General features: G+C 45.6%; 1 protein-coding gene across 1 annotated transcript in view; it reads left to right on the top strand.

The window, feature by feature from the left end:
• Positions 1–653: 653 nt before the first annotated feature.
• The window catches only part of FNDC1 (fibronectin type III domain containing 1), a 61,649-nt gene continuing 39,224 nt past the window's right edge, over positions 654–23,078 (top strand). Inside the window, exon 1 of the mRNA XM_056487770.1 lies at positions 654–836. Within this exon, the coding sequence (XP_056343745.1) occupies positions 758–836 (79 nt within the window). The 5' untranslated portion in view covers positions 654–757. The remainder of the gene's footprint in view (positions 837–23,078) is intronic.

Raw genomic sequence — 23,078 nt, 5'->3', positions numbered from 1 at the left:
TTATTTGGTCTGTTCGTTTCTTTGTTTTCCCCAAAAAGATGTTGTTTATTTTCCCCAGTCTCTTTCCCTTCATAGCAGGCAAGAACTTTTATGCCCCATTTGGTTTTGGTTTTGCTTAGTTTTCCACAGCAGAGGACCCATAATTAATTGTTACAGAAATATCCTTCAGCAATGCAGCAAAAAGTAGATGGGGGATATGTGTTGGAGAGTTGTGGGAAGAGCCAGACAAGTCAGACTGCGAAGTGCCTTGTCGATATAACAGTGCAAGTCTACTGAAGCAAAAACCCAGGCCAGATATGGGGTGAAAGTTCAGAAAGAACAAAAGATGATGTGAAGAAGGAAAGACAAGCAGGTATAGAAAGTTTTGTGTAGTGAGCCGTATGCCCACACATAGTGCCGTAAGGGGAGACAGAAGGCAGCACGAGGGTGCTTGGGCCAGAAATTCCTCTGGGTGCCGAGGTTCAGGCTCGGAGCTCGTCGTCTGCCTGGGGAGATGTTTCCCGAAGGAGCCAGGTGCGCGCTCGCCAAGGCAGGGGATGCTGCGGGCACCGGCCGCCGGGGCGGGCCGGGACGGCGGGGGGCGGAGGGCCGGCTCTCGGCTCCGCGGGGCCGCCCCGCTGCAGTGTCCCGGCAGCCCGGGAGGAGGAGACGGCGGGGCGCGCAGCAGCAGCGGGGCAGCCCCGCCGAGACGATCGCCGGGCGGGCGGCAGCTCCGCGCCCCGCCGCTCCCGCCGCCCGCGCCCCGCGCCCCGGCCCCATGGCGGGGCTCGCCGCCCCCCGGGCCGCCCTGCTGCTGCTGCTGCTGCTGGCCGCGCTGCTGCCCGCCGCCCTGCCAGGTACGGGGAGCGGCCGCCGTCCCACCGTGTCCTGCCCGGCGGCGCGGGGCGGGAGGTGCCGCGGGGCGCGGGGCTCAGCGCGACGCGGTGCCTGGGGATGGATGCCCGGCGGCGCCGCTCTCTGCCCCGCCCGGCACGGGACAGCGCCGCGGGCACAGCCCGGCCGAGCCGGCCGCCCCCCGTCCCGGCGCAGCACCTGCCGCTGCCGCTGCGTGTGCGGGGCCGGAGGGACTCCCGAGCGGGGAGGGGAGCTGCAAAGCCGGGCAAGCCTCGGCACCGAGGGTCACCCGGCTCTCGGAGGGCGGCCGGGACCCTCCGGGGGTTAGCCCGATGCGGCTCCTCCACAAGACGCTCGTGGCCAGACGTGAGCAGGTGGCACCGGAGGGTGGCACCTCCCGCTTGCCTTCAGCCCATGGATGACTTTTCCCCCCTGGAACCGCGTGCTGGTCCCGTCGTCCTGGCTGGGCTCTGCTGGGAGCCCCGCTGGCGTGGTTAGCGGCACTGACACCGAGCAGCCCGGCGCTGCATCTGCCCGGGAAGTCGGGACAGATCCCTGTGTTCATCGCTGCCGCCGGAGTCCTGTGGATCGAGCCCTGTGCCAGCCTGGGCGAGGCTGGCGCTGCTGTCGCAGCTCCCCGAGCCCGCAGGCTCAGGTTTAAGCTGCTCTGGAGGTGGCGTTGTGGGAGGCAGTGGCAGATCTGCCCTGTCCTTTCCCTTGTGGAAGCAGTGTACGATCACTGCAGCCCCCGCGGCACTTTCTGCAGCGCAGGCAATGCTGAACCGAGTCTCTTCAGCTTGCGGCCACAAGGTTTGCCCCGGAGCACGGCTAAAGTCAGGGTGTAGACACACGGACGGAGGCATTTCAGTGCCAGATTGTATCTGTTGGGGTTACAGTAGCCGGAGCGGCACAGGGACACTTGCCCCCACCTCCGGATGTGGTGACTGTCCCGACTCCAGCCCTGTGCTGTAGCGCAGAGGAGCCAGCCGAGGACGACAGCATCCTCCCCAAGCCTCCCTGCAGCTCTGGGCTGTGCGGCAGAGCCCGGGATATCATGTCACCCGTGGCTTCTGGCGAGTTTTAGTGTGCAGCTAAACAACCGGAATGATCAGCTTAACCTGGAACTGTAGTTACTCTGCAACTTGCTATGCCCATCCAGGTTAAGCTTGGGATAGCACTCCTGGAAGCGGTTTTATAATAGTGCTCCCTTGTGGCAGTGCTAAATGGAGAGGGAACTGGATCTCTGGGGCTGCCTGCTGGCCAGTGAGAGGAGGAGTGAAGGGAGTAGGGGATTTGTGTTCTGCTAGAGAGGGAAACATTGTGAGAAATGTCATAGCCTCTGAGGAAAAGAGTTAGCTGTTGAGTGTGTGTGGGCTCTTGTTTCCCTGATTGTGAAATGTCTAAAGTGATTCTTGGAGATTCTGATACTTCACTAAAATTTTTGCATGTCATATCCATATAGTCTCTCCTTGTTTGCAGTCCCACACCAATGCGCTGTTAAAATTAGGCCAATTTCTGAACAAACCCAAATGTGTTGGCATGGTGCTGCACAGAGCTCTGCGTGCTTCCCAGCTATGGAACTCTGGAGCACACCAAAACCTGTTGGAGTGGGAATACTGTGCTCTTAACCCCAGAGTGCCTGGACAGGACTGAATGTGGGCTGCATGTGAGTTCCCTGTCCTTGTTGGTACGCTGGCCACGTTGAGGGGACACCACTTTCCTTCTCCAGTCTAGGGAGTAGTTTATAAGCTACTAAATACAGACTGTGTCCTGAGCATGTGCAGTGTCAAGCAGGAGGGCTGGTGGGTTATGAAGTTCCTTCTCAGGGGGTAGAGGCCATTGTTGAGCATTTTTGCTGCCCTTGGTCCTGCTTTCTCACACTCTAACTGTGTTTGAAATGGTCCTGCTGGCCAGCTTTACTGCATGTGCTCTGCCTAGGGGACCTGTCCCTAGCTCACTCTGCACTTTGGATCCTGTGTCCAAGTACCACATCTGTGAGACAGCGAGGCTGCCTTGGCTCAGCAGACAGGCTCCAACGAACTGAAAGAGCCCTTCAGTTTTTGTCTGGGAAAGATTTTTCCCCAGTAGGGGTCTGGCATTGGACTGGTGCTGTCATTGACCCTGTTCTGTTTATCAAAATAGAAAGTCAGTGTGGGGCCTGTGCCCAGGATTCTTGTGGCAGTCCTCAAGCCAGGAAAGCGTAAGAGAAGGATGTTGTGCTGGAGCCAACTTAGGGGGCAGATCCTATTTGTGTGTTGCCAGGAGCAATTTGTTGCTTGATGCCAGATCCCATGTGTAGAAGAATGGATACTGACTACAGAAAACAGTAGTCACCCACCCACCTTATTAGCTTAGACAAACAGTATTCAAGAACCACCTGCAGCCAGTGGAAGAAATTTGGGACAAACATTCAGAGGCTATGCTCAGAGCCAGAGCCTTTCTGACAGCAGCACTAACTCTCGTTTTCCTTCCTTGTCTAGACTGTTTGACATAAACAGAGAAAGCAGAAGGGTCTCCAAGGGAATTTTCCACTTCATTTAGCTCTAAGGAATGTATCTTCTTGGTTATTTAGGACAGTGCTGTAATGGTCTTAGCTGTATAGCTCTGTACCAGCCTCTGGGTGTGTCAGATGTATGAAAGCTCCTGTGCCGTCCAAGTCTGTGATTCCAGCTCTTCAGACAGCACATGGACTGATTTTGGCTGGATATGTGGTTAAGAAGACACTTTCAGAAGCTGATCTATACAGAGAGAAATTAGAGGGAGGACTGAGTAGATCAGGCAGCAAAAGAAAGACATGCCAGGAGGGGGAATGGGATCTTGTGTCTATGATCCAATGTGTTGAGTGAGCATTCAATTGCCCAAAAATATAGCTCAGACACATTTAGTGATCATATTTCCCATGCAGGACACTGAAATGTGACTTCTAAGTTCTCAAGATAACTTAGGTTGGACTTTATATCTGCTTCACATTGTATGCAGCTGTCTGCAGGAGGGCTGCTGTCTTCACGTGAAGGAAGCATAGCAGTATTTCCACCAGGCTCAGTTTCTGTGCATGTGTAGGATCCATGGTTTCTCTAGCTGGGAGTTATGTAACCCATCTCTGTCTGTCACTGAGGAAGTGCTCAGTAGTGTGGGTAAGTTGGCATTGGGATGTGCTGGCACCAGGCAATAGGTCTCTTAAATTTATGCTGTTGCATCTCAAGTATAATCAGTTCTGGAACCTCTTCCTAACCAAAGACTTCTAGAGTGAACCTGTGCTTAGTAGCCTGTGGGATCCCAAATATGCAAAAAACTGCAACCAAATCAAAACTTTTTTCCTCCCTTAGCTTTGAAGCGTCAGGATCTTCTTATCTTGTTTAACCTGAGTTACCTGTCTTCATAAATTAGTATTCCTTTACTCCCCCCTTTGCCAGCCCAAGTGAACCTAGCTAGGTGCATGGAAGTATAATGGGAACATTTACCTTTTGTTGTGCTTTCTTCTGGGAAAGAGGAGAGAGTATGGATGATAGGCATGTTCCCCACAGACTGTTAATGCACTAAGCAGAAGTGGTCACTTCTCCTGGGGGAATGGTGTGGACATCGATGTACCTTCCTCCTAGGGAGCTCCATGCTGCTATTTTCTCCCCCAGGCTGCAAGTGTACCACACTTTTTTGCAGCCTTGAGAGGGTTCTCCTAACCCTGCAGACTCTGTACTGATCCTTCAGGCAGGTGCCAGCACTCCCTGTTGTCTTTTTCTACCCCTGAAATTGCCACGTGTCTTTTCTCTTTTACAGCTCCCTAAAGCAGCAGCACTTTCACTGGTGTGCTGCTCTGTGTGATTGTTTTTATTCCTTTGAATGCATGTGAAATTTAATTCACTTGGAGCTATGAGTGTTTTCATTATTCCCCAGGATGAGAAAGATGGCTTCATCTCTGCAGCCAGTGCCCTGCCCAGCATGAGAGGGAGGGGTGAGCTGCTGAGTTGTGAGGCAGTGAAATCCAGAGGAGTGCAGCCAATACTGAAGATGGGGAGATCCTTTCCCTCTGTCTCGTGAGAAGCCCAAGTATTTTTCTTCCATGTGGGTTGAAAACTTGCATTTTGGCTATGTTTTCACTAACATCATAGCCCCTGAGGAGTGGTATGGCTTCCACTCAGGTCAACAGAGGAGTGATGGGTGTCTTGAAGAAATGTAAGGTTGTCTGAAAGATCCTTTGCTATGCATGACCCAATAGAAAGCCTTTGAAATCATGTTTGCATTTTCTTATATGTGTTTGCTATACTGCTGTTTATTCGCTGCACTGTTGGCTGCAAAACCTACAGTCTGTGTTGAATGTTCACAAACTGACATGCCAAAATAAGCACTGCCAAGATCAAGACAGTGGCTTAAATTGCACAAGTTTTAAAGAAAATCAAGAACTGCTGAGGTCTTCTGCTTTGCTGTCTGTTCTCTGAGTCTCAGGACACACGTTCCTTAACTTTCCTCCACACCCTGGATGCCTAGGGATTAGAGGGGTGGTGTCCTGCATCTCCACTGCTTGCTTTTTACCAAAGAGGCATTTGGACCAGCACTAGGGATTTTGTACTGCTCTTGTACCTGGCTAGATTGACTCTGGACACTCTGATCCCAGCTCTCACATTTATTCTTACTTGAGGCACCAGCAGCTTTTGCCTGCAGCACCTCTCTAGTTGGATTAATTTCCTTTGGGGGATGTACAAGCACCTGGAAAGTGTCTGCTTTCCCTGGTTCCTCTTTAAACTTTAGACAAGCTTGTAATAAAAAATAACATTTTCCACAGTGTAACACATGGTTGAGTGCTTAACTGCTATGCCAGTAGCAGAGTTAACAAGAGCAACATAAAACAGCATTTACACAGTGTCCCCTTCATTGTATGGTCTTGATTTTCCTGGGGAGATGAGAGCTTGTGCTGACAGCCCATGTGCTTCTGGTCCCCAGCGAGACTGTGTGGGCTGCTGAGCTCCCTCTGCCTCCTCTCTGCTGGATGGGACCTGGTACCCTGCTCTCTCCAGACCTCTTGTTCTGTGTCCTGCCCTCCTAAGGCACATGGCTGCTGGGTCACGTAGCTCTGGAAATTCTCTTCCCTGGTTCCCTGGAGCTACTGTCTGGGATGTCATATAAGGTCTTTTCTCCTACTCAGGGTTTCTGGAAATGTGTGTTTAAACTTCAGCATGTTTTGTACTGTTCACAGCACTTTGAAGGATGGTTAAAATCTCTCTGGGTTAAATTGTACCTTTCTCAAGCAGCAGTCACTGTACCTCACTCTCATTGAACTTGTAACCTCTGGCCCACTGTTAGCTCTTCATAAATGACATCTATGGAGTGGGACACAGCAGCTTTTCCCTAGTGCCAGGTTGGGTTGTGTACCCTGGCTGTGACACATCTTTGTGCTGTGGTGAGAACTAAGCACTCTCCAGTGCCTCTGAAATCAGCCTGCATGGGTCTCCATTTTGGCATAGGTGCTTGCATTTGGCAGGTCTGTATTTAAAGCAAATAGTCTTAAGGAGTGGAGAAGAAAGGAAAAGTGGAAGAAAGACCCAAGACATGTAGAAATTGTGTGCTCTAAACAGAGGGCTTTTCCTAAACAAAGAGAAATTGTTAGTTGCATCAAATGTAATACTGAAATTCAGTGGTAAGGAAGGTAGTCCAAGCTTCTGCTCATCCTGGAAGAACACATAAAATGTACATCCAAATTTAACTGTGTACACATTAAAAGTGGTCTGGAGAAGTGTGCATTTTAAATCACCCCTCTTCAGTGAGTACCTGAGTCATCAAATCAGCTCTTCATTAAACACAGTAAATTACTCTTTGAGGACTGTGGAGTGTGTTCAAATTTCACAGTTCCAGTGCAGCTATTCCACTATTACATAGTTATTAAGTCCTCTTGGGCATCCTGCAATGGTCCTGGTTCCAGCAAATCTTTCCGACTGTTGTATTCTTCCTGCGCTAAACTGATTACTTTTCCATTGGAGGAGCTGGTTGTTCTTAATATACACGTTTCTTGTAAAATAAGAGGCCACTCTTCAAATGGTTGTTTGACATGTTTACTGTAGAGTTGACTGCAATATTTTGGCTGAAATTTCTTTTTGGGAAAAAGTGCAGGACTGCTGAAGCTGGGAATGTTAATGTTTCCTTGTCTCTAAAAAAAAAGACAAAAGTAAGAGAAATTGAATAGTCAATGTAATTTGTTTTGGTATTCTATTATGAAGTGCTTAATCACTTCTTTCAGAGTGGTGTACTTGGAAGGGTGTACAGAAGGGTTTAGCTGGTATTGGGGAAAAACTACTGAGTGTGCCTTAAAATTCCCGCAATGGAAAGCAGCAAATGGAACTGACAAAACATGCTGCCATGGCTGGAAGCTTGTGGTACCTAGAGACCAGCCCCAGCCCTGCCACCTGCCTGGCCAGCCTTCTCAGAGCCCCTGGATGGTCCTGTTGCTGAGGGAGGGGAGTGTGGGAGAAGCACCCAGTTCCCAACCCTAGCATCCATCCCACAGCTTGAGAAGTAGCCAGGCTTATGTTTTCAGCCTCAGGAAGACCTCAGGAAGACAGTGTTTAGTTTTGCTGTCAAGATCTTGGGGCAGGTCTGAGAGCTCTGCAGGACACTAGGATAGATGGAGAGCTGGATTTAGATGCTGTAATTCCTGCTGGGTAGTGTCTTGCTTCATGTGGCAGCCCCATGGAAGTACCGAACATCATCAGAATCTGCGCCTGCATGAGTAACCGAGCTGCACTTTCACATAGTCTGCATGTCTTTCCCTTTCATCACCTTTTGAAGCTGTGCCGAGTTTGGTGACATAATTGTGTGGTCTTTAGCACGGGATGCATTGCACATGGTGCTCAGCTCCTGTGCCAAGAGGCTGCAGCAGTGAGGGCTTGCTGCACTGTGCAGGAGTGGGTGCTCTGGGTTATGTGTTTGCAGCCTTGCATCAGCTCAGCTTTGTGTCAGCCTCTGTCTCAGCTGTGCCAGTTGGGTTGATGTTTCTGGTCTCCCAAAGCAGAGCTGCTATTAACAGTTTTTAACCAAATGGCAGGAATGGAAATGCTCCATTTGGCTTTGCTGGTCTGAGACTTCAGGCTGATTTCAGGTTGCATCTCACCTTTCCCAAGCTCCACTGGCCCTGTTTTAAAAACAAGGTGGATGCTTTTTCCATGATGCAGTGCTGAAGAACTGCCCAAGCTAAGAACCTACTCTCTTCTACTTGAAATTTTCCAAACAAGAAGTAATGACTGATGTCTTGTGAATTGCCCAGTTGCCCAAAGCTAAATGTATGCAGAAGCAAAACTGCTGTCTTTACAAAGACACAAAACATAAGAAAATACAATTAACCAGAAAAGCTCTTCTATGGTAGCACTGCCACAGCATTGAAAACCTAGAAAGTCTAAGCCTTAAACAGCAATATTAGCAGGCCAAATTTCCCTGTTAGATGTGTACAGTAATGTATTATTTTGTTTGCAATGTGGTGATTGTTCTGCCAGAGCACTGAGTTCCTTTTCTTCACTCTTAATGACTACTGTAAGTCAAGCCAGTCCTCCAAGAGCCTGACTACATGTTTAAATGGGAGTCAGGGGACTGAATGCCCAGTGGGCACTGTACATGTTTTCATGAAAGCCCTTCCCAGTCAGGTTAGAGCTGCTGGGTTTCAGTAGCTGTGCACAAATTTATTGCCATAAGATATCTCTGACCATATGTGCTCCACATCTGCCCTCACAGCAAGTCAGCCCTCAGTGCAGGATGTGCCATGCCCCTTGGAAGTACTGACTGCTGAGGGCCACACACCTCTGCAAACACACTTTCTTTCTTTCCTCTGCAAAACCAGCTGTTTAAATTACCCTCAGGAAGGAATGATGAGTGGTATGAGACACTGTGGGGTTCTGGTTGTGTTTGGTATCACATCATGCAGGTCGGGCTGGAAACCTGCAGCTGATGATGTGATATGGGAATGAGTATGAAACCTTGGAGGGGTGGAAACAGATTTCAAACCACTACTTAAGTGAAATTAAATGAGAAATGGCTTTGAACTGGCTTAAGTCTTTCCTTGTGGTGGTGAGAAGCCAGCTGTCCCATGTTATGCTTGCACAGGGTAGTCACAGGCAGCGTGGTGTGGGCACAGCTGTGCCTGCACAGCAGCACAGTGGGAATGTGTCTGGGAGAGGATGGTGTCCACACTCCCACTGGGAGTGGAGGGAAGGAACCACCCAGGTGTGTGTCAACAGAGGGAAGGGAGAAGGATATACAAGAAAAAGCAAGACTTTTTTTTTTTAACACCAGCAGGGGAGAGGAAGGATTCAGCCCAGTGGAGAGAGCTGAAGTGAGAGCTCAGATTACTGATGGACCTCAGGGTCTGGTGGGTGTAAGCACCAGAGTATCTGATGAGTTAGTATGGATGTTTCTGAAAGAAGGTGGTGTGCTTGAATTATTTTAAGCACATGATTCTACCTGTTGCTTTCCTTTGGGAGAAGCAAGAGTTTTCTTAGGACTGGATCCTTACAGAAAAAGCTGCTAGTAATTGTAGTAAGGGTGGCAGAAGCAGACCCTATGAATCCAAACATAAGAACCTCATAAAATTAGACATAGAATTTGCAAGATTTTTGGCAATATGAAATGAACCATTTGGCTTTTTCAGCAGTTGTACTTTTTTATATATTTAGCAAATATATTTTTTCTCTGCTTGTACTGTATTAATATATTTTTAAAACCTCCAAACTTTGTTATTCTTGCAAGAAGTCCCTATAAAAACTGAGAAGGCAAATAATGAAATTTCAAAATGTCTGTAGGAGCTTTTGAGTAATTTGGGGCTGCTTTGTATGGAAGGAAATCACTATGTTTCAGGAAGCTTTGCAGCTTCAGCAAAATGTTTGTGCTACTGAATGGTAGCAGATGGCCAACCCACAAAACAGTAGCAAGTTGCTTGAGCTACTTGTAAAATAGTGCAAATTTCCTTGCCTTGCTCTTAGCAGCCAGCCTTGGTTTGAGGGATCCAAGCTTGGACCTTGTCTCTGCTGTGGCTGCAGGGCTGCTTCCCCAGCACTGGCCACACAGAACACACAGATTCAGGCTGCCCATAGCTCTGTTGGGTAACCTGTCCTTGCCATGCAGATCTGGTCAAAGCCCTGTGGCAGTAGAGGATACCACTGCCACAGAAGTAAGGGTTGGTTTTCATCAGAAGCTCAGGTTTGAAGAGGGGGGAAATTATTGTTCATCACCAGATCATTATAGGTCACCAGCATTGGTGATGGGTGGGTCAGAGCTCACAAGCAAGGCAGGCAATGCTGGGTGGGTGCTTTGGTATTGGAAAGCTTCATTCCTCTGAACTGCACCAGTGCCAGCGTGGTGTCACAGGTCACCTAGCAGCAGTCAGAGTGTGGCCTGCATCCATACACCCTTCCACTGCATCCTTCCCTCCAGATCTTCCAAACACTTTGGGTTTGGAACATGAATAGCATAAAATAGGAGTCCATGTACACTGGTACATAGCTCTAGCAGGCTGCTATCTATGGCATGTTAAAGACTCTGAAAGTCCTTCCTGAGACTTGCTCTCCTGATTTTTGAAGAGGCTTTATTAACAGGAAGGATTGATTCTCTTCCCCAGAGGCTCCACTTGCTGCACATGCCACTGGTCAGGGATATTCTGTGCTGTGCTGCAAGCCTTGAACCTTAACACTGGATACCAAACCAATGTAGATATATGTATTTTCAGTTCTAGATACCCCTGCCTAACCCAAGGGAGATGGCATAGATTCTCTTTTACAAACCTGCATATTTTTGATATGTTCAGATTCTTTTCAAGGTTATTAATTGGGTAAAATCTTTGCCAGCTGTCCCAGTACTTGACAAATCATGATGGGGCAAATCCAAGTGGCTGCTGCCATTTGTCCCAGTTGTGTCTGCTCAGCTATGATAAAACTGCTTTTAATGTGTGAAACAGCCCAGGGCTTTGCATGAAGACATTGCTTTGAATATGACTGCAGAAAGTTGCTCTTTGGAAAAGAACTTAAATAAGAAATTAATTTAGCAGTAATGAAGATCTGTGCCTATCTGAGCCCAACCTAATACAGAGCTCCTAACAATAGAGATCATAGTATTCTGGCCATTTCCCTGGCATGCACTTTATCTAGGATCTCTGAATTTTGCACTTTGGGAGCCTTGGAGGGTGCACCACCAGCTTCCCTTTTAGTGTACAAAGCTGCATGTGTAGTTTTTGAAGGAACTTTTGCAATAAATAATGTGGAATAAAGTTAGTTAGAAGAATCAGAGTGAGTATTACTTCAAGACGCGAATTGTGAGCCGTTTTATATTAGAGATAGATAAATAATATTTTAGTGGTTTTTATTTGCATTTACCATCAAGAGGAAGCAGAAAAGGCTATGTTATTTTAAGATTTATGTTTTCTAGTCTCTGTAAAGAAACTTAATCTCTGGGAGCTGCTAATGAAAGAGCAGAGACTAACGTTGAGTCTGAATTTTGTTCTTAGCAAAGCTGCACCTTGGGAAGCTAACTTTTCTGATTTATAAAAGGCTTTGAAATGTGAAATAAAAATGGAGAGTTTTAAATTTTATTTTCCTTCAATGCATGATGAAGCTTGAATTCCTACTCTCTGACTTTGTGAGTCTGAGGCATTTTTGGCAGTTTTGAATGGAAAGTTGAACATGCACTTCAACTAGAGATGGAATGGAAAGACTTTACATAAACATATGAATCTCCAGTAAATTAAAAAATCTGTGCTATTTCACTGGGTCAGGGAGCAAATTTATCTATGTTGAGGGGCTTCAGAAAGAGGTGCAAACCAGCCATCCCAGTGTAAATGTAAATGTCCCAAATGTAAGTAGGATGCTTGAGGAAGATTTGGTGAAGTCTGTGATATGCATAAAGAAATGAACTAAGAGCAGAGACACAGCATCCAGATTGCCAACGCTTTGGATTCAAACCCAATCTTCATTTCAGAAGTATCTTACTGATCATCTTCTTTTTTTTTACTTCTTTTTTTTTTTTTTTTTTTTTTTTGTATAACTGAAAATCAATTTTCAGAAATTTTCAAAATCCTAGATTTCTGAATTACAGTTGAAACCATGAGGATTTTTTTACTAGTTATGGTCTGGTTAACATTTGTTGCTGTGTCCACAAATGACTGATGTAATTAATCCATTTGCTGAGTGTTAAAGTGGCCAAGATTAACAGGTTTTTCAGAGGATATGAAAGTGACTGAGAGTTATCACTTTCCTCCCACAGCCTGTCACAAACCAATACAGAGTGGGTTATAGGCTACCATTTGTCTCCTGCTTTGAGGATGGGCCGTGAAACATCCCAGCAACCAATAGCTGAGAGAAATTTGGAAAGAAATTGGGTGTTTGGATAGAAGTGTTTAATTAAAAATATAGTTCTCAGATAAAGTGAATAATACAAGCAAAGCATGTGAAGCTTTGTGCTTTATGAATGTTGGTAACCACTGCCTGATGAGGTTGGAGTGAAAGCTGGTGCAGAAAGAGAGCTATGCTTCCTGCTGTGGCTTCCTGTAAGGCTGGTCCATATCTTCCATCAGGATAAGAACATTCAATGTTTTCTTCAGGCTTTGAACAAGCAGGGCCTCATTCTTCACTTGAGTGCTTCTATAACATGCCACTGGTTTTAATGAGATTGCAGGGATGTGAAAGGAGAGCAGTGCAGTGAAGATTTAGGTTCATAAGAAATGACCCAGGTGCACAGCATAAAGATCTGCCACGGTTTAGTTAGCCTCCTAATGAGCAGTGCAGTTTTAATAGTTGTGTTTTCCTTACTGGAGATGTATGGCCATAGCTGTGGGGAGCAGAACAGAGGTTGGCTCACAGAGGTGCATGCTCTGCCTCTGACTTGTGTCCCTGCCAAGCCACTTCAAAGCTACCTCAGGCTGCAGGCACAGGGAGGGAGCAGTGGTGGAGGGACGGGATGCCTGACAGCCTAGAAACAATACTCTCTTTTTTTTTTAACTGCCTCACCTGTGGGCATCCTTTGAGGTCCAGCTGGAAGGAAATAAGCTATCTGATCTGAAAGCCTGCCTGGGGTTGAGAGTAAATGTGAGTAAGCTGCAGTGCTGGAACTCACACACCCAGGACCCACATCCAGTCTGGGCAGAGCAGCATCATGCAAGATTCATGCTGGTGTCAGTGCTGGAGAGAAGGGATTTTGTGGGCTTCTAATCCTGTCATCCTTCCCATTTAGCCATACCTAGATACCTGTGGTCATCAACTACAGCTGGAGTTTAAAGCTCTGCATATATTTCCTCATGTGGAAATGAAACATTTCCTTGGTGGCAGCTCCACAGAATGTGAGAATGCCACTGAGACTAAGTCAGTCTGAGAAAATATTTTGTCTTATTCCAGGTTTTCATGAAACCAGCATAAACTTCAGTTAAAAGCAGCAATGCTAGCAGCTGATGTTATTTCTTCCTACTACCACGGAGGATTTTACCATGTGCATTTGTACCAGCAGTCCATTCTTTGTCATAGAAACACATGTAGAGATTGTGCCTTAGAGCTGGCAGCTCTCAGTGTGGGAGTCAGTATACTCTACAAGAGGGATAATATCCATCCTGGTGCAAGCTTTCTGCTGTCTTCTTGCCACCTTCTGCTGTTGTCATGGACAAAATTGCCAGGTTGTTAGAGGAGAATAAGACTGTTTCTGCTCATCATGGGTTCTGCCTGGATTCCAAGTGGCACTTAGAGTATCCCCATGCCTCTGACAGCCTTTGAAATATCTGAGGGATAAGCAGTAGACTGGAGTAGTCATGAGCAAAGGGGAGCCCTGCTCTCCAGGAGCTTGCATGGAGAAAACTTGTTGAAACCCATGAGTTTGCCCCAGGTACTAGTGACAGATGGATGGTGAGTGCCCTTGGGTCTGCACTCTGGAGCCATGGAATTGCTGTGGGGGATCCTGCTGCCTTTGGAATCTGTCAGGGATTTCTTCTCCTACCTTCTTCTGCAGTCAGAGACCAATATGGACTGTGCTTAAAACGTCACATTAATTAAGCTGTGTTTTCAGGGCCCATGCTGTTAAAGGCCCCAGCCTTTGTAGAGGAGGCTGTGAGGAGAGTGTGCATGTGTGTGAGGATGGGAAGTCAGGGATGTCCCAGGGAAGATGTGGCTTCCAAGTATTCAGGACCATTTTGTGGGTTTCTGTTCTGTGCTGTCCACTTCTCTTAAATGGACAGTGTATTTTCAATACCTTCTTTGACCACACAATTAATTACACATTAAAAAGCAGTATGAGTCAGGTGTCCCTAATTTTAAAGAGGAAACTAACCAAAATTCTAGGTCTGTTAGCTTTGTGGCAATGTGTGTTACATTTGCTCTTAACTTTCCTGACACGGTTTTGATGTAGTGTGTGCTTCATCTTAGACTGTTAGAAACAAAGAAGTTACCACAGTTTGTAGTAAATAAAGAACATGAATATGAGAACAAGAATAAAGTGTAGGTGTAAACAATGTGGTGGCTATAGTCATGGGCATGGTCTGGAAAGACTTTGAAGGGGGTCCTTTATTTTAATGTCTGTTTTAATGTCTTGCCATGGCATGAGTTGCTTGGTGGGTTCATGTTCTAATTTTCCCAGGTAGGTTTCTTTCCAGTCACTGGACTGGGGCTTCTGACTAGGGCTAGAGGACAGCCTGTACAAGGATTATCTAGAGGAAAACAAGCTGGGTTCTAATTTTATCCTGTGCTTTTGACATGTCTGTGATTGCCATCAAATTAAATTCACAGTGCACCATTTAAAGCAGCCTCAGGCTCTGATTTATCTCAGAAACAGTGCTTAAGATGTTGTAAGTTGATATTTGTGCTAATTCTGCAATTGGATGTCCAGTGAAACGTGAGTTTCTTGCACACTAGGAAGTATCTGAGTGTCACAGGAGCTGCCAGTTGTGACAGCCAGGAGTCTTGTGAGGCAGTGTGGTGTTGGCACTGGGAAACCTCAAGTGCATTTCAGCAGAGAAGCACTAATATTCCCTTTATCCTGCAGATGAGGAGTTGAAGGGGTGTATGTGGAATCATTTGGGACCAATGGCTTTATCAGATCCATTGACACCTCAAGCTGTTCCTCCCTGTTGATGTAAAAGAAATAGATGAGCTTTACTGTAAACTTGTTTTTCTGAAAAATCAGTGAGTCCCCCTTTTTGCAAATCAAATTTCCAGTGACAGACCTGATAAAGTAGAGGTTTCCACTGAAGCCAGGGACCTTTGAGTCAAACTGGAGTACCACAGGTATCCAGCCCCTCCTTATAGTCTTTCATTTTTAAGTTTAGAAAAGGTGAGACTTGGGGTCAGTAAGCAAAGATTGAAAGGATACTTGTATTAACATTTGAAACTTTGTAAAATATTACAGGTCTGATTTTTATTTGTTATCAAAAACTTAAAGGCTGTAAGCCTAGTTCTGCTGATGATACCACCTCATTCTCTGACTGCTTTCTGGACTCTCAAAGAACAACTGGAGTCAGAATTATGACTCTGTCCTGCATAGGAAGAAAAATCTTTATGTTGTCAGTCATTTTGGCAGTATCTCCGGCTGATATGGTTAAGCCATGTAAAAGAGAACAATCCACCAGAAACAAAATTATTTTCACCAGATGGAGAACTTCTAAGACTACAAGTGTAAACAAGCTAATATTATCAGGACCTTGAAAGATGCATTGATGAGAATCCCAAAGAAGAGTAGACTAATATCAATGTGAGTTAGTATTAGACAGCCAGGTGGAGGAAATGTATCTAGACAAAAGGGCAATTTGAATGACAGGTTTAAAAGCCACCTTTCAGTGCTGGTTTTGGAGTACCTGGTTTTAAAAATACTTCCGAAATGGGTCTGCCAAATGTTCAACTTTTTCCGTGTTTTACTTATTAGGGAATTGGGAATAATTAAAGTTTTTATGACATACAAAGCACATTCTTCATACATGCTGCTCCCTTTTCTATTAGAGATTGAGGATTTTATTTTAGAAGGGTCACACCCCTACATACTGTGCCTGATTTACAGAGTATGCTATATCCATCCATATTCATCTCACTGCCTAATGTTTGGAAGCTTTCAGGAGGTCTGCTGCTGGAATAGGTTTCATGTTTTGCTCTCCCAGAAGTGGCTGCTAAGTTGAGCAGTGGGCTGTATTTCTCCAGGAACTGAAACAGTGGCCTGATGTAAACCATATGTTTTGGAGCCCAGGCCATGCACATTAGTGTGGGTGGCAACAAGGAGCCCCAGGGCCAGAGCTGTGCAGCCAGGAGAGCTTGAAAACAACCTGCTCAGTTCTTCTGGGCTGTCAGGGGTTTCTGTCCTCTCATTGGACCTAAAGGAGCAATGACTTGATGCCTCTACCTCTGGAGCAGGAGTAGGTTCCAAAATGAGCTGGAGACAAAGTGTGCTACCAAGGCTTCAGCTGGGAACCATGAAGGTTTAAGGAGTGAGAGCAGTGAAGAGCTTTGATTGCAGTCTTGAATCAAAGAACTCAAATGCATGTGGTGAGGGATATTTTTAAATGCTCATGAGACTGCTGTCAGTCTCCAAGCAACAATTATAAGTGAAAAATATGTGCTGTAGTGGCACAGCTATGTAAAATAAAGCAAGGGGGCTGTTTTTAAGGCATAGCTGTCCACAGCATCTCTTGAGAAGAATGTGGAAAGAGAAAGATGGAAAATGCAAGTTTTAAAATTATAATAGTGGTGTTCTGGGAGCTGTATGGCTCAAATGGATGGCTTTTGCTGTTGCCACATACCTGTTGTCCATTCCTCACATGTGCTTGCAGTGACTGTGCACTTCATCTGTTTTGATGCTGGAGTTCTTTGTGGTGCCCATACCTGCCTGGTGAGCAGCATGGGCACCGAGAGTGTCTTGCAGTTTAAAGGTTTTGGCTGCATAAATATGCTAGCACATGCAGATGAGCAACATTGTGATTAGGGCAAGATATCAAGGGTGCAGTCCTCAGGGAGAACAGAAAATTATAGCCCAGTAAGTTAATGGAAAGGATTCCCCCAGCCCAGCCTGTGGAAGCCAGTAATGGTGAGGGCAACCCCATACCTTTGCCAGCCAGTTTCACCTGCTCTGCCCCAGCAAGGAGCCCCCAAAACTGTTGTCACTCCAGTACTGCCTTTCCTCCAACTGAGTGAACAGGCAGGTGTTGGATGGGCACTTGCAGACCAGGACTATGGCTGCAGTATGCTCTGACAGCCTTTGTGAGGCTCCTGACAGCCTTTGCACAGTGGTTTGATCACTGGAGAAGCCCAGATGTGAGGCATCCAAAGCCAGTGGGTGTGAGACACAGACATAGCCCAGCCTGAGTGGGCTCCCTTCAAAGGTCACTGATGCAGAAGGAAGCCTGTGCATTGATGTCAACTGGGGAACGTGAAGCCTTCAGTAATTCACTGTTGGTTTTTCCTAAGTCGTAATACACGTGTTAATCGTGTAGAATTACATTCCTGAGTTTGAAAAATGCCCTGCTCCACTGTGCTTAGCATTCAGAGGGCTCTTCAAAGGGAGCACTGGAAACTTATGTTGAAGGCTGTCAATTTAAAGAATGTCCTCTGGCTGCCAGGTAACTCCTCTACAGATGTATAATGAATCGCTGTCCTTAAATCAGACATTACCCTTGGATACTGGTCCTCTGCCCAAAACTCCTGACCAGAGCCCAATGAATTATGGCACAGATTCCATTGTGCTTTGCAGGAGCTAAAGCGTTCCAGTCCCTGCTTTCTGTGCCAAGCAGAAGTGTGTGGAAATGCGCTAAACGATTTTTTTTTTTTTCTGCAAGAAACAAAGGATTTTTATGTTGCTTGCCTCTACTGCTTTAACTGATGAGCTTATTTCCAGGAGGAGATCTGATGTTGAGTGTATAAATTAGTGGCATTACAAGGGTTGATCAGCCCTGCTGATCAGGGAAAAGTTTAACAGTGCATTTTAAAATGCCAGGAGACTTACCAACCCAGTAAGCCTCAGGGTGGATTTGTTTTTCCATTTCAGTCCTACTTTCTCTGGTCATGTACTTAGGCTCTTACACGTGTTAACTGCTGCAGTACTCTGAAGATCCCTGCTAGAGCTCGTGTTCTGGTCTGTGCCAGGGCAGGTCTGAGGGAAATCACTGAGCCCAGACTCTGGTGGATTTAGAGCAGTCAGCACATCACAGTTTGGAGGGCCACATCAGCACTGTTTGAGCTGGCTCACCCACTGCAGGAAATATCTTCGCAGACTGAACTCTTCTTGGGATGGCCCCAATCCAGCCCTCATTGAAGCTGGTGGAATTGCTCACATTTTCTTAACTGAGCTTGGGTCAAACCATCAATTAAAAAAAAATTCCAGCAACCCTTACCCAAAGTCACATGGGACATTAATTTTTTGGTGGAAAACAACTATCTTCCCGTGATATTGTGTTTGTGCTCTTTCTTCTTTTCTTTTCTGCTGATGTGGCTTGGGGACAGCGGTATGGTGACAGGTAACAGAGTATGTGAAGGTGAGGAGGAAAGCAGCCACACCCCTGTGTGGATTGCTGGATGAGAAATGTGAGATGTTTTCTTTCCCCCATGCTTTTCAGTTATGGTAAAATGACATTTTTATTTTCCTGTTCACGAATAATCAACAAAGGTTGAAAGCCTTAAGTTGCACAAAGGACTACAGAGCTTAGATGCCTGGCTTTGCTGGTAAAGCTCTGCTTTCACCTTGTCAAATACACTCTGTTTCATAATCTATTTCAAATCAGGTGAAAAAACAAGATGGTGTATCTGAATTGCCCCAACCCTTAAAGCAAATATCAAAGTGATTTACCTACTGAAAGATGGAAAATAGCATGTGGAAAATAGCACCTGTTGGGAGCATGAAGAAGAAAGAAGTGATCATGTTGTGAAGTGTTTTTGAAAGCAATAAACTTTTTCCTGGTGAAGGTCTGGCCATGGTACAGCCAGTACATGAACTCTGCCACATGAGTGTGGGGCTTTACTCTCTGACTTCCCTGGTGCTTTTTGCAGAGCTGGCATTCCTCAGTCTTTCTGCACCCCTGGGCAGAATCCTGTCTTGTTTTCACAAGCTGCCCAAAAAGGACATCTGTAGAGTTGCCTTAGGATGTGTTTGCCATGTGTGTCCTGAACTTGAGTGTCACTGCTCAAATAGTTGCATTTAGGAGTGGCCAATACAATAGATTTTATGAGTATGAATGTTTTACAAAGTCTTTCATCACAAATGGAATTAAATTTAGAATTGCCAATTAAAGAATTGAAATATAGTGTCTCCTTTTTTTCTTATTCATGGATTAACTATAATTTTTTGCTACAAGTACAGCTGACCTCTTCATGGAGGTAGGGCATGGACACTTATGGAAATAAAGAGTGTTGTTTCCCAAGGAAATAGCTCAGAGATCTAGGAACTGCACCTGGCTGAGGTACTTTTCTAGTCCTGGTGGTGGTTTTGAGTGGAAAAGTCCAGAGTATTTGTAAACTGAGTCGCTCAGCTCTGAAATTGGATTGTCAGTGGGGCATTATCTCAGAGGACAATTTTTTAAGCTGAGGGAGCAGTTAAGGACTTCTTAAGACAGGAATCTATGTTTTTTTAGAGGGATGGATGAACTGAGCAGTCGGTACTTTTTCTTTAAACTTACATGCTGTTTTGTCTGGCAAAGCAGCAGTAGTCTCAAGTACAGGGTTCAGAATCAGTAAATCTCATTTGATGCTTACAACTTAATTTAAAATAATAATAAAAACCGAAACACCACCTTTGCCCTAAAAAACCCACAAAAATCCCACCAGTTTGCTGTTGCAGTGAAGATTCTGATGATTTTTGGTCAAGTTGCCCATTGCAAAATTTAATTTTTCAGCTACCATTTCTGGTTTTTTCTGATGACTTGTTATCTCCTAGCAGCTACAATTTCTGCCTCCAAGCTGTTACTTTGGCCATGGCTGGGTCGCTGTACTCAGTCTCCCAGACTTTTGCCTGCAGTGAAAAGAGAGATAGGTAGTTGTTTATAAACTATATGGATGTTGTCTGCTGACTGTGCCATATTATGTGCCATCTCTGCAGCAGAATACATTTTATAGGTCCAGTTTTCCAGTCCTGAAGTTATGGAGCACAAAGTGTAGAAAAGTTTTTGTTGACTATGGAAGGCAAAAGGAAAAATTTGTGCCTAGACTTGCAGTGGTAAATTGAAGTGCCTGATTTTTTATGACCTCAAATTTCAACTACTTTTTGTGCTTGTATCTTAGTAGGTTTAGATTGCTTGGTATGTTTTTTCCCTGCAGTTATAGATTGATTGCTAGGGGTCAGTACTTCCCTTTTCTTCTGGAACTATTTTGTGTTTTCCTTTGCTGGATAATTGATGAGACCCTCTGAAGAATCTGTATGATTTGGCAAGTGCAAGCTGCCTCCGTGTGTGGTTGTTCAGAGGATGTGCTACCCTCAGCTTAGACCTTGTGCTTTGGGCTTATGTAATTTGTAAAATGTTTTCCTTCAGTTCTGACACACAGAGAAAATTTGGCAATACTGGTAGACATTTCATCTGTGAAAAGTCAATACCAAGGCTTTAATCAGCCCTGAATATTTGGGGCCAAGATACTGTACACAGATTCCTGCAGTTCAAAGTAATGTCGGATTTCTAGACTGAAGAGAGTAGAGAGGAGTGGCCCTTTTTCATTTTCCAGAATATAAAAAAACATTTTATTTTAATGTAATTGCAGGTAGCTCTTCAGATGAGTTCTGAAGATGATTTAATTTGACAAGAGTGGAACTCCAGCAAGCTGTTAAATCAGTTTTGGAACAAAAGAGAAAAAATAATTAGAGATGTTTACAGGTGTAAATAATAGGAGATGGGGAAGACAACCTTAAGTTGAGTCAAGTATTTTTAAGTCTGTTAAAGACTATTGGTCCTGGGGAGTTCAGTATTCTCACAGGAAGGGGCTACATTGGGAGTTGGATGAATTAAATGGTTGCATGGGTTTTATTACTTCCTCCTCCCATCACTTCTCTGGTGAGTGTAGCTTGTTTAGGACAATTCTAATTTTTGGATATGATTTTTGTTGTTAGTGCTTGTGGTTCTGAGGGATTTTTTTGAACATGAATGAGCCTGGCCAGGAGGACAAAACTCTTTAGAGTACAATGAGTTTTTCTTGTTGCTCACTGTATGTAGTCCCAGGGTTATCCTCCTTGTGGAAATTCAGAATTTTTTTTTCTTGAGAGCAGGAGACCAGGACAAGGGGATGCTGAGGTGCAGGGGCTGTGACTGCAGAAGACAGTGATTTTGTTGGGGACTTAAGGAGTGTGAAATGCCCTTCTGACCCTTTGGCCTGGCTAAACCTGGTGGGACATCAGCTTGGTAGATACTTCTATGGGGAGGTGTGAACCCAGTTTCATCTTCCTCTGTGTGGCTGAGGTCACTGCCTTCAGCCTTATCCCAGACCAGACTGATGGCTCCTGGGCTGTGGTAAGCTCCTGCTGCTGCTCTTCATTTTCAATGAGAAGTCCCTTTCTTGTAAAGCCTGGCATAGACTTCACATAAAAACGCTGTTTTTGATGGATCAGCAGTTATCAGCAATGCCATTTTAACCATTTAAATGTGATAAGGCACCATCTTGGGTGCCTTCAAACTCCTGCTGGTCAAAGTGTGACGAGGAATGATAAATAGAAACTGGAACTAACTAGTGAAATGGGAAGAATGGGTAGTAGAATATGGTGCTACCATGAGGAAAGTGAATGAAGCCTTGGAAGCCCTGGTTTTAAAATCTCAGCTGATCCCCTGCGTTCAGCCTGAAGGTCGATACAATTCTCTTTGCCTAAAACCACATTTGTTTTAGATTGAATATTTTCCATATGGCTCTCTGGCTGGGCTGGCTGGTTCCTTTTGTATCCTTCATCCCTTGCAACTCTCTATTTTAATTGCAGATGAAAGCTGCAGCTTTGACTGGGGAAGCAGAGCTGTTGGGCTGCAGTGTTCTTCCCAGAGCATACAGAGCTGCTGAGAGAAAACCAGCACACTGTGCTTCCACTGCAGCTGGAAAACTGCAGGCACCTGGGAGAGTGTGGCTGGTTGAGGGGAGATGTTACTCCCCTTAGCCAGGGCTGGGATGCTCAGGAGAAATGTTGAGATTTGGGGATGTGGTGGCTCCCAATGGCACATGGGCTCCAAGGAGAGCCCAAGGGAATGGCAAACAGGAGGATGGGGAAACATCTCTCAGCAGCCAGCTGCTCCTCGATGGGAGGCTGCAAGAAAGTCACTTCTTGGTGGGAGCAAGGCACATGTAGGGCTCTAATGCTGGGCAGCAGCTGCAGGTTGCTGTCTGGAAGGGTTGTGTTGGACATGGGGAGAATGTATGAGAAGTAGCTTGGCCAGCAGAACCAGGAAAGGGATCACACCCCTGTACTTGGACTGGTGAGACTCAACTACTTTGAGTTCTGTGTCCAGTTTTGGGCCCCTCACCACAAGAAGGACAGCGAGGTGCTGGAGGAAGTCCAGAGAAGTGCAACAAGGCTTGGAAGGATTGGGAGCACAGGTCTTATAAAGGAAGGTTGTGGGAGCTGGAGTTGTTCAGCCTGGAGAAAATGAGGAAAGGTCTCAGGGGAGGCCTTGTTAATGTCTACAACAGCTTGAAAGGAGGTTGTAGCATGGTGGGAATCCATCTCTTCCCCCAAGCTGTGAGTAACAGAACAAGAGGAAATTTAGATACCCAAGTTACCCAAGAGGAGGTTAGGATTGGATACTAGGAAATTTTTTTCACTGAAAGAGCTGTTGAGCCTTGCATCAATGTCACTTCTTAAAAGAACACTGCAAACTTGTCAGCAAATAATACCCAAAAAATACCCAACTTGCCTGAGGTACCTTTTACAGTGCTTAAGGGATCATATAATGGGAGTTTGGGAAGTCAGGAGTTGAGGCATGTGCAGAACAGACATTTTAGATATGAGTCTGTTGGGGAGCAGAACCTTTAGAGATGGGTTTAGGAGAAAAGAACCTGCTTTTAATAATAAAACTGTTCTGTGCTTCATTTTACACCTAATTTTAGCTCTTCCCAAAAAAATAATATACCAGTGTGCCTGAACTAGGGAAAAGGGATTTAAAAAAAGGAAAAGGAAAAGATTTAAACAGGAAAGCTACAAGACATCTCCAGTTTCTGGCAGGAGTCCTTGTATTATGGTATGTTTTCACTTGCAAGGTCTTGCACCAGTCTGTCTGAAGGGCCTGGGAAAAGATACTGTTGAGTATTGTACATCCCGCTTGGAAAGCTTGTTCTTACTCCAGCTTGGTTTTACAGAAAAAAATCAAAAAG

The sequence above is a fragment of the Oenanthe melanoleuca genome, chromosome 3 (genome assembly GCF_029582105.1).
Source record: "Oenanthe melanoleuca isolate GR-GAL-2019-014 chromosome 3, OMel1.0, whole genome shotgun sequence".
NCBI classification, from domain to species: domain Eukaryota; kingdom Metazoa; phylum Chordata; class Aves; order Passeriformes; family Muscicapidae; genus Oenanthe; species Oenanthe melanoleuca.
The sequence above is the reverse complement of the archived record's forward strand: the minus strand, read 5'-3'. Positions and strand labels throughout refer to the sequence as shown.